This window comes from Chaetomium globosum, genomic scaffold (genome assembly GCF_000143365.1).
Source record: "Chaetomium globosum CBS 148.51 scaffold_5 genomic scaffold, whole genome shotgun sequence".
NCBI lineage: Eukaryota > Fungi > Ascomycota > Sordariomycetes > Sordariales > Chaetomiaceae > Chaetomium > Chaetomium globosum.
In genome coordinates this window covers 1,568,621-1,586,812 of record NT_165980.1, presented here as the reverse complement: position 1 = coordinate 1,586,812, position 18,192 = coordinate 1,568,621, and the positions used below count along the sequence as shown (strand labels likewise).

General features: G+C 56.3%; 4 protein-coding genes across 4 annotated transcripts; 2 read left to right on the top strand and 2 right to left on the bottom strand.

The window, feature by feature from the left end:
* Positions 1-221: 221 nt before the first annotated feature.
* On the bottom strand, positions 222-2,144 carry CHGG_07331 (uncharacterized protein; the record flags this gene model as incomplete). The annotated part of the gene is made up of 4 exons (XM_001224986.1): positions 222-486; positions 572-1,098; positions 1,155-2,051; positions 2,130-2,144. 4 exons carry the CDS (start codon positions 2,142-2,144, stop codon positions 222-224), a joined length of 1,704 nt encoding a protein of 567 aa, XP_001224987.1.
* Positions 2,145-3,454: 1,310 nt separating this feature from the next.
* CHGG_07330 (uncharacterized protein) lies at positions 3,455-5,842 on the top strand (the record flags this gene model as incomplete). The annotated part of the gene is made up of 6 exons (XM_001224985.1): positions 3,455-3,475; positions 3,588-3,956; positions 4,046-4,310; positions 4,552-4,799; positions 4,869-5,359; positions 5,419-5,842. The coding sequence occupies 6 exons, from the start codon at positions 3,455-3,457 to the stop codon at positions 5,840-5,842; spliced, it is 1,818 nt and encodes a 605-aa protein (XP_001224986.1).
* A 974-nt stretch (positions 5,843-6,816) lies between these two features.
* On the bottom strand, positions 6,817-11,457 carry CHGG_07329 (uncharacterized protein; the record flags this gene model as incomplete). The annotated part of the gene is made up of 2 exons (XM_001224984.1): positions 6,817-10,626; positions 10,726-11,457. 2 exons carry the CDS (start codon positions 11,455-11,457, stop codon positions 6,817-6,819), a joined length of 4,542 nt encoding a protein of 1,513 aa, XP_001224985.1.
* Positions 11,458-13,220: 1,763 nt separating this feature from the next.
* Positions 13,221-13,803, top strand: CHGG_07328 (uncharacterized protein; the record flags this gene model as incomplete). Its single annotated transcript, XM_001224983.1, has 2 exons — positions 13,221-13,230; positions 13,604-13,803. 2 exons carry the CDS (start codon positions 13,221-13,223, stop codon positions 13,801-13,803), a joined length of 210 nt encoding a protein of 69 aa, XP_001224984.1.
* Between the last annotated feature and the right edge of the window lie 4,389 nt (positions 13,804-18,192).

Below are 18,192 nucleotides of genomic sequence, written 5' to 3'. Positions count from 1 at the left end.
AACGCGCAACCAAAAATAAGAAACCGAGCCACCGAACCTCAAGGCATAACCCAAAACGCCTGCCATGCCATGTCCTGTCCCCGATCAACTCAGTTGAGGATATTGTTGCTTTTCCCAAAATACAAAACACTAAGACGTGGTATATGTCGCCACCCATTCCCTCTCTCTTTTTACACTATGCCGAGCCTACCCCCTTGGGGCGGGTGAGAACGTGGAGTGAGCTACTCCTGCATCGGCGCCACCACCCGCCCCGCATCCACCAGAATCAGCTCCTCGAGCCTCTTGTTCACGTCGGGCCCGTGCTCTACTCGCTTCCACGTGGTGATGCGGGCCTCGTTCATGTTGAAGTCGAAGATGCGGATTTTCCGGTAGAAGCCGCCATAACCTGCGTAGCCGCCAAACCCGACGCCACCACCGTGGCACATCCAGAGGGCCGGTTTGGCGTCTTCCGTATAAGAGAGGCCGCAGTGTTCGTTTACGTGATCACTAGGGGGTTAAGTTAGTAAACGTGCGAAGTGGGGGGGATATACAGCTGTGTGGGGGAAACGATGTGGAGGGCAGGGGTGCGTACTGTCCGCAGCTAACCATGGAGATCCCCTCGCCGACGAGTGCATCATAGAACCCTGAGTTATAAGCCGGCGCCGTGCTCGGCTCCTTCCACTCACCCACCAGCGTTAGGTTTGGATACGTGTACTCCGGGATGGGGATGTGGATGAAGGCTACGTCCATGTGGTGGTGTGTGTACTCCTTGTGGCTCCTTTTGAGGCTCTGGGCGGTTTTGCGGAACCAGTCGATCTGGTTCTGCTTGATCCAGTCGTATCCCTTAAATTTGCGCTCGTTGGGTGAGTACGAGTGCGAGTCGAGCAGGTACACAGTGATAGCCGAGTGGCCCGAGCTGCCGCGTGCCAGAACCTCGACGTAGTAGTTGCCCACCCCATCGATGTCCGCGGGGCCCGCCTTGGATAGAGAGTAGGGGAGCTTTTCGATGAGTTCCATCTGCAGTGAGCGCGACATGGAGCCCTCGTCATCGTGGTTGCCGAAGATGCAAGCGTAAGGAATCTTGTGCTTGATGAGGATTTGGGCGTATTTGAAGATAGCCTAGCTATGATTAGTACGGTGTCTGATGCACACGATCGAGTATATCTTCGACTCACCGTTTGCGCATCTGGCGCAGTTTCGCCGTTGACTTGGTCCCCGCTGAGCACGACCATATTTGGCTTCTCCTCTTCCAAAATCTTTTCCACAAATTCCAGCGTCCTTGGATCGGCCTCGCACTTCCCCCCATTCCAGTCCTCCGGCACTGCATCCCTGCATTTCCCTACTCCCGTACTCAGATGCAAATCCGCCAGTTGCATGATCTTGAACCGGCCGTTGTCCATAATCTTCGGCACCGGTTGGTAAGGCTCATGTTCAGCGCCGCGCCGAATCGTGACGTGGGCCGGCAAGATCCCCGACCCCCCATCCAGAAGCATGGCCGTCCCTGTTGTGATCTCCCACCCAGGCCGTGCCTCGACCGCATCGTCCCCAAACAGCACGTCGACCCCCGTAACGGCGCTCTTGGAATCGCTCACGCCGCGCTTGTTGCTTCGCTTGATCCACAGGCCGCCGTCGCGTAACTCCCATTTTTCCTCCCCACTGGCCTGGTCGCCGTTCTCAGGCGCCCCCCTCGCGACTTTGTTTCCACTGCTCTTGGCTGCCATGACATCGGGATTTAGGCGGCCGACGCTGACGTCGATGACCACCTTGTCCTCGGGCGTCAGCTCCTCCTCGCGCTTGCGTTGAATGTGTAGGTAAGCGGATGAGAACATGCCGCGCCCCAGGTACAGGTCCTTATCGATGCGGTGCCAGACGGTGGCGTCGAGCTTGCATGACGAGAAGAGGTTGAGGGACGAGCATTTCTTCAGGGTGATGTCGGTGACGACGGTGCCGGTGTGGTGTGAGGGTAGGTATCCGTGTATTGAGTTAGGGAGGACACGATAGTTGCGGTCGAGGAAAAAGATGACGATGAAGGTGAAGACGGCGGCGGTGGTGGTTTGCACGATGGTGCGGACCTGTATGTCGGGAGAGAGGAGGGGTGCTGGTTAGTCTAATACTTCTATCGCTAGGGGAAATGGGGGAGGAAATCGTACAATGCGCCGCGTCATGGTGGACTCGGACCGGGGGGTAATGGGGCGCGAGAGTCGCCAGGCATTTATCTACCGCTCGCCCTCGTCTAACCGAAGTCGTGCAATTCAGGTGTATGTGTTTGTTGGTGTCGCGTCGTCCGATCTAGTGGGGTGACTAGTTCTACTCCAAAACCGAAAAAAAAACTAGTAGCCGTTCAAGAAAACAAAGGCGTGTTCAACCCGGCTCTGATGAATTATGGGAGGGAGTGGACGAAATCGAAGCTCAAAGCCCATGATCGACCATGTCTCGGACACGGCAGGTGGAATTGGTACCCTGCAGAAAGCAACCCTGCGCTTTCCTTGCTTGGGTGAGAAGGGGTGTCGTTCCGCCTGTTTAACACGGCATGCGTGCGTGCGATGGAAGAAGGATGCTCTGCGATGGTCCTGTGCAGGGAGATGCTCGGGGACAGGGGTTCGGAGCACTCGAAAGTCTTGCTGCTGCTCCTCGGAGATCGGAGAGGCCTGGCCCGCCAGGCGGCCGCCAATCCGGGGAAGCGACCCCGCCAAGCAAGACCCAAGCCGCTGGAACAAAGCACACCTCTGGGCGTTCATGGGGCAAATAGGTAACTATACCCGACATACTTTGTAATTTGTAAAGTGCCTATCTAGCATTTGATGTTTAACTCCGCCACCTGTCTAGCCAACTCATATGGGAGGCCAGCTCCAGACTATCTTCACATGATAGCATGCCAGTTGATGCACTCGGCCCCGTTTTGATTTTTGGCCTCGTTGAGTCCCGTTTACTTGCACTCGGACATCTCTCGGGAGCACCTGCCAGAGGATGGAAATATGTGCCCCACTGTATTCGTAGAAGGGGTAACATCATGAATGCTCCGTACCTTATTCATACTTGGTAACTGCTGTGTACATCTCTACCGAACAAGAGAAAAAAGATTAAGTGCCATTTTTTCTTTTCCTCTCTTTCTTATTTGCTTTGTTCTTTTTTTCAGAACCTTGTTTCTTCCATCCAAATCTTATGTATAATACGGTACTCCACAAAAGTCACGTCTCGAGCACATCCGCTTCCTGATCACCGCCCACTAAGTCAATCATATCGGGCTTAATTCAGCGGCGAATCGAGTTAGCAAAAGCCCAGGAACCGTACCGCCAGGGTTCTAATGTGACGGGAAAAATTACCCGGGCCCGTCCGTCCAACCCTGCGGGCGGTGCCTGAGCCAATCGATGCCGAGGTTTTGTAACATTTATGACTCTGTTTCGAAAGTTTTGTCCGTCAACACCAAGGCATCTCGGCACGCATTGAGGTCTTGCGAACGCCTTTCCGGGACAACATGGCGTACAGAGCAAAAGGGGTAAGCCAAGCGGTACTCCTTTCTTCTTGAGATTTTAGCTAACCATACCAAGCTCTGCCCCCTGAGCAGGCGGGCTATGCGCCCCTCCACTAGCTGGTATCCTGCCACTCAGGCCAGCATACGAACGATCCAGTCATTGAGGCCAGCCCCGACGTTCCGGTGCCTTCATACGCCTACGGTTGCTTTTCCTCAGTCCCAATCTCCCCGCGCGCAACACCGTGGCTATGCTACGACAACCTCCCCCGAGAAATGGACACCCCAAACCCTCACCGAGAAGGTCGTTCAACGCTATGCTGTTGGCCTACCCCCAGGCAAGCTCTTTCGGAGCGGCGACTACATTAGTATCGAACCAGCTACCATTCTCACCCACGATAACTCGTTCCCAGTCATGACGAAGTTCATGTCGATAGGAGCAACTAAAGTCCACCGCCCCAGTCAGCTCGTCATGGCATTGGATCATGATGTCTCCAACAAGAGCGAGGTCAGCCTGAAGAAATACGCGCATATCCAAGACTTCGCCAAGGCGCAAGGGCTGCATTCTACCCTGCCGGTCACGGAATTGGTCACCAGGTTATGGTCGAGGAGGGTCATGCTTGGCCGGGAACTATGGCCGTTGCCTCGGACAGCCACGGCACCCATTATGGCGGCGTCGGCTGCCTTGGAACCCCCGTTGTGCGCACCGACGCTTGCAGTATTTGCGCCACAGATCGGACATGGTGTAACGTCCCGCCGATTGCGCGTGTGAGGCTTACAGGAACGCTGCCACAGGGTGTGACGGGCAAAGATGTCATCGTCGCTCTGTGCGGCATTTTCAAGAGCGACGTTTTAAAACCACGTGGTTGAGTTCACAGGGCCCGAAGAGACCATGAAGACCCTACCGGTCGACACCCGCGTAACAATCGCCAACATGTCTTGCGAATGGGGCGCCCTTGCTGGCCTGTTCCCGATCGATCAAACTCTGGAGCGCTGGTTGCGGTACAAGGCGACCGAAGAGGCCATGTTTGAAGACAGAACCACGCGGGAGCGCATCACACATGAAACGGTCGACAAGCTCTTCGCTAACCCAGTTACCGCAGACCCGGACGCGGTATACGCCAAGCAGCTCTACCTGAACCTCTCGACCCTCTCGCCATACGTCTCCGGCCCTGACACGGTGAAGGTGGCAACGCCTCTCCACGAGTTGGCGCCGCAGAAGATCAAGGTCGATCGCGCGTATATTGTGTCCTGCACCAACAGCCGGGCTTCTGACATCCGGGCTGCCGCCAAGGTTTTCAGGGACGCCGCCGACGCCAACGGGGGCGTTGTTCCCAAGATCGCCGGCAGCGTCAAGCTCTAGGTCGCGGCGGCTTCAGCGGCAGAACAGGAGGCCGCCGAGGCCACAGGCGACTGGCAGATCTTAGTCGAGGCTGGGGCCCAGCCCCTGATGGCCGGCTGCGGGCCGTGTATCGGTCTCGGCACGGGGCTGCTAGAGCCTGGCGAGGTCGACATCAGCGCTAGCAACCGTAACTTCAAGGGGCGCATGGGCTCGCGCGACGCAAAGGCCTACCTCTCAAGTCCCGAGGCTGTGGCTGCCAGCGCCCTCAGCGGCATCATCACAGGCCCGGGCATCTACCAGGTCCCCAAGGACTGGACCGGCGTGGACGCAGGGTACGGGACCGGCCTCCCACCCACCACCGAAACCGAGCTCTCCGGCCTCGTCCAGCAGCTCGACTCCTTCATCGACCGAGTCGAATCCGCCGTGACATCCGCCGAGGACAATAACGCAGCAGCAACCGAAATCCTCCCCGGCTTCCCCTCCCGCATCAGCGGCGAATCATCTTCTGCGACGCCGACAACCTCGACACGGACGCCATCTACCCGGGCAAGCTCACCTACCAAGACAACGTCTCGCGCGCGGACATGGCCCGCGCGTGCTTCTCCAACTACGACCCATCCTTCGACAGCATCGCCAAGCCCCACGACATCATCGTGTCGGGCTTCAACTTCGGCTGCGGCTCGTCGCGCGAGCAGAGCGCCACCGCCATCCTCGCCCGCGACATCCCCCTCGTCGTCGCCGCCAGCTTCGGCAACGTCTTCTCGCGCAACAGCATCAACAACGCCCTGATGGGGCTCGAGATTCCGCGCCTGGTCGAGCGCCTGTGCGCGCGCTTCCCCTCGACGGGGCCTGCTGAAGGGCGTGTCCTCACGCGGCGGACGGGCTGGACCCTGACGTGGGATGTGCGGCGGAGTTTGGTTGAGGTGACGGAGGGTCCGGGCGGGGAGACGTGGACGGAGAAGGTGGGGGAGCTGCCGGCGAATGTGCAGGAGATTATTGCTGCTGAGGGGCTCGAGGCTTGGGTTAAGGCTGAGTTGGCTAAGGCGGAGTGATTTGGTTGCTCGTTGGATACAGATACCCTGGGGGAAAGAAATGAGGTGTGGAATATATATTTGAGCAAGGTCTTATCTGGACTTTCTCATCTCCGTATAAACAGGCCGGCGGAATGCTGGCCGAAATGTTGAATAGAGCATATAGAGTCAACATGTCAAGAAAGACAAACACTTAGTTATACCATCCGACCTTCACCGAAATCATCATGTTCCGAGAATTGCCCATTGATAGAACTTCAACATCTCATATTCATCATTCACTCATACTATGTACGTTTCCATCCTCCCATCCCATCTCATAAAGCCCAGCTGGAAAATGACCGGTGGGGGGGTATCTCACGGATGCTCGCTCGCTCGCTCGCCAACAAGAACAAGTAAACCAAAAAAAAAAGAGAACCAGAAAAGTATGGACCAAAGAAACCAACGCCACATCATCTTCGTCCCAAGCATCTCCTCGCAGACAAGGGATATCCAAAAACCCCAATTCACAAGCCGGGAAAAACAACCGCCTAAAATCCAAACCATTGCAGCCAGCCAGCGGGTTCCTGTCGTGGTATGTGGCGTTATTATTAAGTGTGTGTCCTCCCCAGGATGACCATCGAAAAGAACCGAAGAAGAAGTATGTATGCCGAAGAAAAATTAGAACCCGTCCCGCTTTCGTTCCTGTCGATTGAGGGTTGGTAGAAGAATAAGAAGAGATAGCCAAGACGGCCGCCTGAGGCCGCCCTCGCACCATTACCGGCTCGCGCCTTGGTGGTAAATGCGATGGTCGTGAAGAGTGGTGTATGTATGGGTGGATGATACCCTCGGGCTCGCGCCCTCTTGGTCTTTTGTATGCGCCATGTTGTTGTTGTATGTTGTTGTATGACATCCTCATGTGTCGTGTTGTTTGCACAACTCCTTCCGTCGATTCCACCAAACAATGTCGAGAGCAAAAGAAAAAAAGAAAATCACCACCAAGCGGAAGCGAGCCATCAAATACTTGCCACCCTCGCCCTCCCATCGGGCACCCTCGCATGGCAAACCATCAGCTTCAGGCTGGTCCCCCACTCCTGGCACTCAGCCAGCAGCGCCTTGTCGCGCCAGATACTGCCCTTCGACGACGGGCCGATCCCAGGCCCCGCCGCGCTTTCGTAGCACCGGCTATACCACCACCGCCCAACTCTCGCCACCGACTGCGCGATGCTCTCGTCCGCGACGGGACCCTCGTCGGCGATCATCTCCGGCAGGCTGCGCTCGTCTTTCTTGTGCTTGGCCCCGGGCGCAGGGCCGCCCGTTGAGCGCCTCTTCCCGCCGCTGCCTCCGGTTTCGTTGCCGCTGCTGCGTGGAGATCGGGCGACATTGCTAGCAATGGGGACGCCGACGCGGCAGGTCTTGACGTCGGTGAATCCTCGTCTGCCAATCAGACGGAGGATCAGGTCCGAGGCCGACGCGAGGCTAGTGTCAGGGGCTTGGGCGTGGATGCGTTCCTTGAGGCGTCGGACTGTGCGGCGGCAGCGGTTGCCCATGTTGTTCAGGTCGACATCGAGGATTGACAGTTCGATGTAGCCACCAGGTTTCAGCACCCGACGAGCCTCGGAGATGATGTTGCGGTAGTGCCCTTCGGGAGCGGCCGAGGGAAAACGGACGACGACCGCGGTGAAGCTCTGCGCGCCGAAGGGAAACTTTGCCGTGTTGGACGAGTACTGGACCTGATGATGATTGGGAGGGCTGAGCGGGAAGGAAGATTCATTCTGGTACTCGGTCGGGAGAGGAGCACGGGGCGAAAGGTTAAAAAACGTAGCGGCCGGGTATGTCTCGGCCGCGTAGAACGACCAATCGTCGTTACCTAGGCCGTCAACAACGAGGATCGAGGGGCGCTTAAGCGAGCCGACCTCGGCGACCAGCTCGTCCCGAACGGGGCTGAAGAGAACATGGCCAAACGTAAGCCATTTGCTGACAGTCATGGAGCCGACTCGTAGGTTGACCTGCGACAGGGGCGAGTTGTCTTCTGAGCACTGAGTACTGCTGCTGGCGTTCGACCGTCGCACTTGGAGGGCAGAAGAACAACTATCCCGTTGCGCGGATGGCACGTCTTCCTTCGGATTGCCCGGAGTCGCACGGTTAACCTCGTCATCCTGGCTGCATGGCGTATCGGGAACGACAATCGAGTTCACCGGCGTGGGTTCGTAGTCGAGCATCCGCTTGACCTCCAAAGCAACCTCCGAGCCACGGACGCTCAACGACGTGTGATCCATTCCTGCCCGCAAGGTCTGGACCAAGCTCGGTAGGGGCGGCGGGCTAAGCGTAGGTGATTCCAAAGCCGGCTCGATCCATTTCTTGTGCGTAGACCCATCGAGCCGCAACGGCTTCGGCCAGGACGGCCCTTGTAGGGTTGACAGCTTGATTGTCTCCTCCCCAAGCAGGTCGTTGTACTCGTCCCAAATCTCGTCTTCGGCAAGCGGGGCACAGGGTGACGGTACTACAGCGGTGGCATCGGCAAAGGTCATGAGTCCACCGGAGCTGCTGGACGATGTTGTCATAGTGCATTGTGAGTCCTTGCGGGGCGAGAACGAGAGAAATTCTTGCCCTGGCTGGCTGGAGGCTGGCGGGGGCAACCTTGGCACACCATAAATCAGAGCCGAGATGTTGGAGTTATTTTCAGCTAATGGGTCATCGTGAGAAGCCTCCGGAGTGGAAGGCTTGGGCGGGCTCGGCCCTTTCGCGACCGACTCCTGGTCTTGGGGTTCAAGGACGACGGGGGGCACCTGGACGCTCAGCCGGTGGAAAGGCCTCGAGAAGCTTTTCGGTGAGGTCTGCTCAGCCCTAGCGCTTATCACCTTGGGGATGCGGCCGACTTGAGGAAGCCTACTCGGCCGAGTCGGGGCATGGGTTGCAGGAGGCTGAGCTGGCGTCGGCTCGACTTTTGACCGAGGAGAGACGGGCAAGGCAGGCTGGCTTGTGAAAGCTCTCTTCGTATTCAAGGGCCGTTGGACCTCGGGTTGCTGGGGTGTTGGCACACTTGGTGGTGACTGATTTGCAACGGACGGTCTTCTGCTTGATGGGTCTTCGACCTGGGGAAATTCAGGGGTCGTAGTGGCGATACCCCTAGCTTCGCGGAGCACTTCTTCCAGGTCAATCGGGTCAGAATCATCTTGCTCTGGTGAGTCCATCATAGTGTAAAACGCCACCGGCTTGTTCTGGACTACTTGGACCGTCGCAGCCACCGTCTTGGCTGTATCCGTTGTTTTCTCCGCGGGCGCCTGGCTGTGCGAGCGACCGAAAAAGTTCCACTTGCGCGGGGAACGAGCTCGCCTTATCAACTTCTTCGGCCCGGAGGTGGACGCCGGGTTAGCCGGCTCCTTGGTTGCTACGGCCGGTTCTGCTGAAGGGTCGAAGACGGAGTCATCGGACATGATGCTGACGTCCAGGCTACCCATCGCGGGCGACACAGCCTGGGGTTGGGTGATGATTGGCTTAGGTAGTTTTGCGGGCTCCTGTTCGCCAGCCTTAAGCCGCTGCATGGATCTCCTCAGGGCCAGGGTCGGCTTCATCGTGACGGCCTCGGAATCACTGCTCTCAGACGGGCGCCGGCTGCTTAGCGAAGGTGTCTGCGAAGCGTTGCGCGGGAAAGGCGACGGCCACAAGGTTTTGCGGGGGGCTTCACGAGACGAAGAGAGCGAAACTTGGGAGCTGTTTCGGGATTCGATGCTGGGCCGTCTCAATGTTGAGCTCTGGTTGCTTTCAACGCGGGTTAGTTCCGAGCTAGCGTTCTTGTTCTCGATTATTTCGCCGCCAGCAATGACGACTGGAGCCATCCTTTCTAGTAGGAACGAGTCGCGGGATAGGCTGCTCAGGCTCTCCTGCGAGGACATAGTCCCCGGGATAACCCGTGCCGCGTTCGTGAGGCTGTTGCTTCTCCGGCGCACTGAGCCCAGCTTTCCGTAACCCTCGTGGCCCGTTCCAGCTGCTGGCCCTTTTCTCGCAGGCTTGTCCTTTTTATCTTGTTGGCTTGGGTCGGGAACTGTTTTCGTGCGTCGTCCAAAGATGGGAAACCGGGTTTTAAAGGTCGACGATACATTAGGGCTTGGCGTTCGTGTCGGCCTCGCCGGTTCTTGTTTGGACGTCCCTACAACATCACGAGAGGCAGCATGGTTGGGGGTCGGCGTAGGCTCCCTAGTTGGGGGCCGTCGAGATAGGTAGCTTGGCCGTTCCGGGGCAGCAGCCGTTGAGACGATCGGCCGGTTGGCCGGGCCTGGGGCCAAAAGGCCACTCTGCCGTCTTTCAGAGAGGGAGGTTGAGGACAGATTGCTGTGAATGACTGGGATGGTTTGCCCGCTCTGAGGTTGTAGATCGGCAGTCCCATCGCGGCTGGGCCGCCGAGGCGGTGCGAGTTTAGAGGAACCGGTGGGCGGCGTAGGTTGCACAAGCCGAGGACGGGAGAACGAGGTGGGTTTCACCGCGGGCGGCGATGCGGCCTCTGTTGGGGGAGCCTTACGGGAAACTTTCGACGCAACCACTCCATCTCGGCTTTCCTTGGGTTTGTGTGACGACTTCCTTGGTGGTGGGCTTGGCGCGCGATGCGATGATCCTTTGCTTTTCTTCTTGTCTTTTGCGTTGACGCCAGCACGGACAGTTGAATTGGAAGATGACGACGTCGACAACTCCCTAACAACCGCCAAGCCCTGAGGGTCGGTAGCTACAGGGGCAGCTTCATTCGATATGCTCCCAGCTCTTCTTCGGGTGACGGGAGGTCGCCTTGTTCCAGGCGGAGGTATCCGAATTGGGGCCACCAAGCCCGGGGACTGCGACGACATGGAGGTGGGCGTGGTGTCACGGCTATATGGCCCCGGCCCCGGCGACTCCGACCATCTCGTGGATGGACTGCCGCTAAAGGCACTAACCTGACTGCTCGTTCCGGAGAAAAGGGGCGTGGGGGGTGGAAGGTCGTGGGTGGCAAGGCGGTGTGGTAGGTTCGAACCCGGGCTCTCGGATCGAGGTGGTAGCTGCACATCTCGATACCTATCTAGTTCGGGATATATTGTCACTGTTTGCGCCTTGGTCATCGGGATCTCGATCTGCTGGGCGAGCCGAATTTCCATGGGGCTCTGGGTCAGCTCGCGGTCGAGGTGGAAGGGGTCCAGAGGTGTTTGACAACGGGGGTATGAGTCGGAGGAGGTGGTTCCAGTTGAGTCATTCCGCGATTCGATATGGGTGTTAGTCGTGTCCTGTGATAATCCGGAGCGTTTGCGGCGGAGAATGTTTCGAGGTTTCAGGCTTGGGGCTGGAAGTCTGCTCGGAGGCGGGGCAGTTGAAGACGGCCCATGTGAATCCCCCACCACACTGCTGACACTCCCGACAGAGCTCCGAACCCGGGATGATTGCACTGCTGAGCGTGCTTGTTCTGGTTGGCCATCAGAAGGCCGGCGATGGTGAGTCTGCGGCAGTCGGCTGGACGAGTTCGGTTGCGGGATCGTCCTCGAAGGTTGGTGACTCGGTTCGGCCACCCTCTTGGTCTTCCACCCGGGTCTCAATTTGGTTTCTTCTTGCGGAGGTTCCGCTCCGGCCCGTGTATCCCTGGGCCTGCTGATGCCCGACCAGCCAAACGACTGTCCTCCTGGCCTCCTGGAAGCCATTGCTATTTTGTATTATCTTGAAGAACCCTGGACGTCTCGACCATAATCACCCAGCTTCAATGACCCATGACCATCGGAGGCAATGTATGAATTAACACAGGCGGTTTCGGTTACTGGAGCAGAAGTCAGTGGAAGAGGCCAGGTCAGTGGCGAATAAGGAGGGCAACCTCGAGCCGCACCGCGGGAGACTATGGCCTATTCTATGGCCGGGTGGTTGTAAGGCGGAAACCCGTTACGGCGTGCCTCGGTGGTTGCGTATGGGCCGCAAACGTGACCCGGGCCGAGAGGCGAGGTTGAAGGTCAGAGTTATTAGTTTGGCCTGTCCTGCGGCCGAATGGTCCAGCCGTGGGAGTGGATGATTATTGTTTCCCTTCAGATCCCAGAGGAAAACAAGAAGACCTCGGTGAACCGGGGAGAAGGAAGTATCCGAGGGAGGGGGGGTAGGGAAGATCAAGAATCCAAAAGAGGAGGGAAAAAAACACAAAAAGTGACGAGTCTCCAGGACCCCAGTTCAGTTATCAATCGAAACCCTAAAAGGCCAAGAGACCCGGGAGGTGTGGAGGGGTTGCGAACGGGAGGGTGTGTGGTGCAAAAGATCACACCCGCGGGAAACAAGGTGGGGGGCGGCGGCAGGAAGCGCTGGCGCCGTCGTGGGTCTCTGCTCGGATCTGGCCTCCCCTGCGATGTACCGCCCAGCAGTGTGATATGGTTTGAAAAGTAAGCAGAATGTGGAGGTCGTGGAACGGTGGTCGGCGAAGTGAGGCGCAGGGGGAATTTGGCTCCTGATATTGATATTAAGAAAGCGGAGAGAACGTGGGAGAGGAATAGAGAGAGAGGACACCCGTTCATGTGAAAGACTTGGGAGAAGTAACAATATATTAATGAGGCGGCGAGAAGATACCTCGACGTTTTTTCCTTTATCCCAACAACCGAGGAGGGACACGACAAGGGGGACGCGAACACCCCCCTGCCAACGAAGAAGCCCAATTGAAAAATTGCATGTACACTTGTAACTCGATCCCAACATGATTCGGTTGGCCTAAGTGGGTGGCGTAGCCATCTCGCCCGAGGCCGCGCTGGCCAGAAAGAGAAGACGTTGGCAAAGTCATGTGGGCTCTGGTGCAAAAGAACAGGGGAGGGAGACGCAGGTCGATTGGGCGGGAAGATGCAGGTGGGGGATTCGGACAGGTACGCCAACCACTGACTCATCCACGGGAAACGCGATGCGGGAAGGCGAGACAGCGGTGGAAAGCCAGTCGCAGGCGAGGCGAGCCATGCAATGCAGTGCAAGCATGGAATGCAGGAAGCTGCGAGGATGGCTTGGATGGATTCGAGGCAGCCAGCGGCAGGAGAGAATGCAGCAACAAGCCAGAGCGGACCAGAGCGGACCAGAGCGGTGCGAATGGAAGTGGAGCAATCGGTACAAGCGCGGTGGGGCCCGGCAACAGGGCGGAAGACAGGTCCCCACTTCCTCCTGTCGGTCGGCGTTCATCAAGCCCTCAGGCCCTGTCGCTTCCCTGCCAGGGCGGCTGCTCCACAAGACATTACTGGCGCTGCGCCGCCATGCGCGCAAGACAGCCCTGGATGCTGCAGGAGGGGCATGCCCTATGAGGGCCCAAAAAGCACTTTTTGAGGTGTCATTGGGCAGCAGACCCTCGACGCCCAGCGGGACACTTTCTGAATTTGGTGCCTTCAGGATGAAGACATCATCCACTATTTCGCTCTGATTTCCGGTATCCGTCGGTGGCCCGTGGATCTCCAATATGGCTCAAGGTGAGAGAGACCAACAAGGCGAGAGAGACCAACAAACGGCCGAAGCGATGCTCTTAATGGCTCCCGTTATATGATGAACCAGGGGCCGGCTTGGAAAAAGCGGTTGGAAACGGAATGTCTTCTCGCCACTCGTGTCGGGTAGGGGCGGCGCCAACGGGCAAGTCGAACGGCGGCAGTGGGGTGTGTCTCGGGAACTCTAATTGCGGGCCTGGAGCCCGGAGGCCGTTTGCTCTAGTATAGCTAGTGAGTTTTCACCTCCACATCGACCTCTTCAGGTCGGGCCTTTAAGCGTACGACAGATCATCTTCATGAGGGTTGATATGATCCAATGACAGGGTTCGGGACTTTTGCTTGATTCCTCCATTTGTCTCAGGCGGGCATGGTGGGCAGGTCTCGCTGCAGCGTATCGACTCGTCACGATTGACCCATGGCGGCGATCCCCCGGAAGCTAAGGTTGCTTTGGGAAAGTCCCTCGATCAAGTGTGGGGATCCACGAGACCGAGACGTCGAAACTCCAAAAAAGACACGCCATCAACGACGTACTCGACCGGCCAGTTCATCGTTCCTGTATGAGAGAGCTCGAGTCTGGAACCGTGTCTCTCCTAATTCTCAATTAAACTCTCTCCGCCATTTTGGTCGAGCAAAGACGACGACAAGGGGAGTTGGAGACTTCCGGGGGTTCCAGCTCCGTCTTCGGCGGATTCTGAACGGGATTCTTCTTTGGGGAAACACAACATGATAACCCCCCCTTCTTCCCTCTCAAAGTCGTAAACCCACCCAACCGACCAACAAGGTGCTCAGGTTGAACAGCCGCCTCTGCTGCTGTTTGATTTGTCGGCCGAGGCATGGTTGCCCCGCGGCGGCTGGCCAGGTGTTTGTAACTATTTTTTAATTGGCCAAAATATCAGCATTTCTGGCCAACCAACGGCGTTTCTCATGGCAAGCGATCAGAGAAACCCCTGATTTATCTCAACCCAGACTCCTTTTCAAGCTGGATTCGGCAGTCTGCATAAGATCGAAAATCGTGTTCTTCCACTTGAGCCTGCTAGAAATCGACTCTTCCGGAATATTGGACACCATCTCGTGGTCGTTTTGATCTTGCTGCATGCATGCATGTCTCACTCTGACATGCGAACCCATCTGCAGGATTGCGCGCTGTGCGCGAACGGAGGGTGTACTGCCCTGCTCTGGATCTGGCTGATGAGAGTGATCGACAACCGTGGAGCTAGATGGAGCGAGATGGAGCAAGATGGATGAGCCGCACTGCGAGCGGGGTTGCTGGCGCCAATGTGGTTGATCGGCGACAAGTTCGGTCAACCTGCAGGTCCGCGTCCCTGCAGAGAGAAAACTTGGGATATCTGACAAAAGCTGTGCAACGCAACGCGGTCTGAAAGGATCACCAAAACCTCGGCGTGCTCGGGAGCTGAAAGGGGATGAGTTGGCGTTGCGTCGCCGGGACCACGAGGGCACGAGGGCGTCGTTGTGAGCCTACTGAGCACGGGGCAAGGCGGATTCAATCAGCACGTTGCAAAAGAGGTTGGATCGAGCGACGTGCTGCCGGGTCGGCCGACGGTGAGCGACTCCGATGGACTGGATTCCTGCAGGACCGACCGGCTTGTTGGGTCGTTCAATTGTGGCGAGTGCGTTACCGAGGAAGCGAAGGCGGTTGGAATTGGAACGTCCAACACCAACAGGAGTTCGCGAATTTCTGCAGGCTCCGCCACAGCCCAGGTCTCCGGGTCGGTCGCAAACCCTGGCAGCGCTGAGGCTGGTGACGTGGCACAAATAAACCCAGCATATCGTCAGTGGCTGCCTCTCAAAAATTTGCCATCTTCAGGAGCCAGATAGGCGGTCAACCCGGGTTGATGATGCAGCGATGAAATCAACATCAAGTTTGGAGCTCGGATATTGAAACTTGCCCTGGCACAGAGCAAGAGGAAGTTGATGGCGGCTCGAAAAGTGGCGTCTCTTGGCTTGGCCGTGAGATCGCCTCAGCACCCTTGTCTCAAACCATGTCCCTGTCAGAGCCCCGCGTTCCCGCCAAGCTCAAAATGACAGGGAACTATCCCGGGCAAGCAGGGGTTTTACAGCTCTCATTGGATAAGGTTGCGAGCAGCGGCGGGCAGGATCTGATTTTCTTGGAGTCCTCCTCAACAACAAAACGTGATTGCGAGAGGGTGTGCAGCAATCACGAATCTTTGACCTCTTTTAAGGCACGGATCACGCCGGTATCGCCGGTTATCGTTTTTAGTGTTGAGAAGTCGTCAACAGTCAACATCGGTGGGATAACCTGCTCTCATCGATGCAACCCACCGCCACGCCACTACGAAGTATTAACAGCCAACAAACAGTCAATGATGAGACGACACTAGAGGAGAGTCGTCCATCACATCGACAATCCCATTCATCAATCTCCAATGTGGCGTTTTTACCGGCCATTACCGACCATTTCAACGACACTCTGACACTCACGATCTGCGCGAGCTCAGCCAAACACACCCATTCCTCCTCCTCTCCTTTTTGATGACCTTAGGTTGAGCTGTCCTGCTGATGGGATTTCTCACGTGTGCCGTTCTTATCCGCGCTTAGCAAAACCCCTGCCTTCGTCACGCCTCGCTTTTTTGCAACTCGTCCCAATGCAGGACTCGTCCCCCTAAACTTGAGAAGATGTCTCACCCTGTAAGGCTCGGCTATTCCTGCTGAGAAGGGTCTTATGCCTCTCAGGGAAAGACGCCATCATCGTTAGTCAGGGGATGGCAGTATTTGAATCCGCCGCTTCGACCCCTATTCCTTGTTTCGGTCTTCCTTCCCCGCGAATGAGCAACGGCTACCCATGTCTTCGGCTTGTGATTAGCATGGCGTAAGACGACGCCCCGTCCCGTCGAGGACCAGTGATTCTTCATGGTCCGTCCCGCCCAGTGTCCGGCCAGCTTAGACACGGCAAACCAGCTCACGACCGGACATGCCACCTCGTGACCTCCGGGGTTTCCTTGTTCCCGTCTTCCGTCAGACGAACTCCTTACCCGACCGGATGGAGGAAGTCAAGTGACTTCAGGTGCATGCAGGACCGCGGCGTGCCGTGACCTATGGTTGCTCTCAACGACACACCCATATCCATTCAGCTAGGAGAATATAATAAATAAGACCTTGGAGGAAGAGAGTTTTGACTGGCCCGTCATATCTGCCGTCGCGGTCCCCCTGCTAGTCAGAGTCTTTCAATAACAAGGGTACAGAAACCGAAGCGTGGCATTAAAAACAACATTCTTCCTTTTCCATGTCCCAGTCAGCACAGCATGGCCACCGCACTTCGTCTTTAGCGCCACTGGCTCAGCTGCATGCTTAGCCATTCACTGTTGAAGAAGCGCACCTAGCGGAGATGCAGCTCCGATCCTTCTGCGAGTCATGGCAGCCTAAGACGGATGCGCTTCGTTCTGCTGCAAGTGATAGCTCATCCCATGCATTCGAGTCAGGGACGCTCACTTCGCGACTGGTGTGATGAATCTCGATTACCCCTCCCACTTCACTTTTAGACTGCCTATGCATAACGCTAGTGTTGCTTGGAGCAGCAGAGGAGATAATCACCTTCTCCTTTCCGAAACCAGAGGGCCTCACCTTGTTCAGATACAGCCCTCGAGAAAATGTTGAACAAAAAACCAAAAATTCATCAAATTGTCCTCGCTATTTTTAGGATCGCCTTTTTAAACGTTCACTTTATTTATGGCCTGACTGGGGCACCATAAGGAGCAACATGCACAATGGGAAGAAATATGAACCCGAATAACGGCGCTAATGAGACTACGATGATAAACTCCGAGAATGTTTCTTCTTGGTCAAGTCCTACGTAGGCTGTTAGCACCTAGGCCTTCACTACCGTCATCCACAACAGGAGTGTCCATGAGCTCCTCCGTGGTAGCCATGTTCTGTGCACATATACCCAACCAAGAACTCGGCGGCCACCACATATATAAGGTGTTTCAAAGATCCTTGTGTAAGGTATCTACATTCATGGAGATAACTAAGCTGTAAAAAGTCCAGATTAGAGTTACGTTATGCTTCCAACTTTGAATCGGCGCCACTGGCGCCGAAAGACTCGAACATTACATTGAGTCTTAGGCAACAGATAGAAGCTAGGCTTACACCCCACCTGCGATACTTGTTTAATACTGTGATCCGTAGTACAATCATAGTTTAGATACTCGCTCCAAGCTACATCTCAGATAGCTAAACGGCCACTCAGCACAGTGTTAAGTTTGGATTCCTAGCGTTGGTCATAGAACACGAGAACCCAAATCCCCCACCACTTGCTTCTAGTCGTACCTATTGTCTCATCCGCAAAGAAACTAAAAAAAAAAAAAAGAAAGAAAGAAAAGTAGCAAAAGCCCACCGACCAGCCCCTCTTCACAACCAGTCGTAACTGATGGAGGGGGGGTAGCCGGTTACGAAACCCCGTTGGGTTTGCTCCGAAAACCCCGGGCAGCCAGGATTCGAACCCAGAGCCTTCCCGTAGGAGAGGGAGAGTTGAACTGCTGCCCGGGGTTTCGAGGACCACCGCCAGTTATCATTGGGCCAACCGTCGAGTGGGCGGTGGTCCTCGTTGCAAATCAACGAGAATGCGATACATATAGCGCGGTAGACTTTAGGTACCTAGGTAGGCATCGGTCAGCTCTCCCCTTCTTTAATACCCTCACTACCTTGCGAAGGAACAAACGGAGTCACGGCGAGGTAGCTGGGCATTTAGACCCGCCCATTCCATCACCGCATTTCATCACAGAGGAAAGCACCGAGAACTCAGCTCCAATAATATGGTTATGATATGGTTATGATATGGTTACAAGGTCCGCATTTCCGTTCCCCTCCTGTAAAATCCCGATCCATACCTGGGTAGTTCATTTCCCCATCCCTCCATCCCCCATTCCCTAATCGACGATCGGCGACAGACATGGCGTAAGAAATCGAACTGAA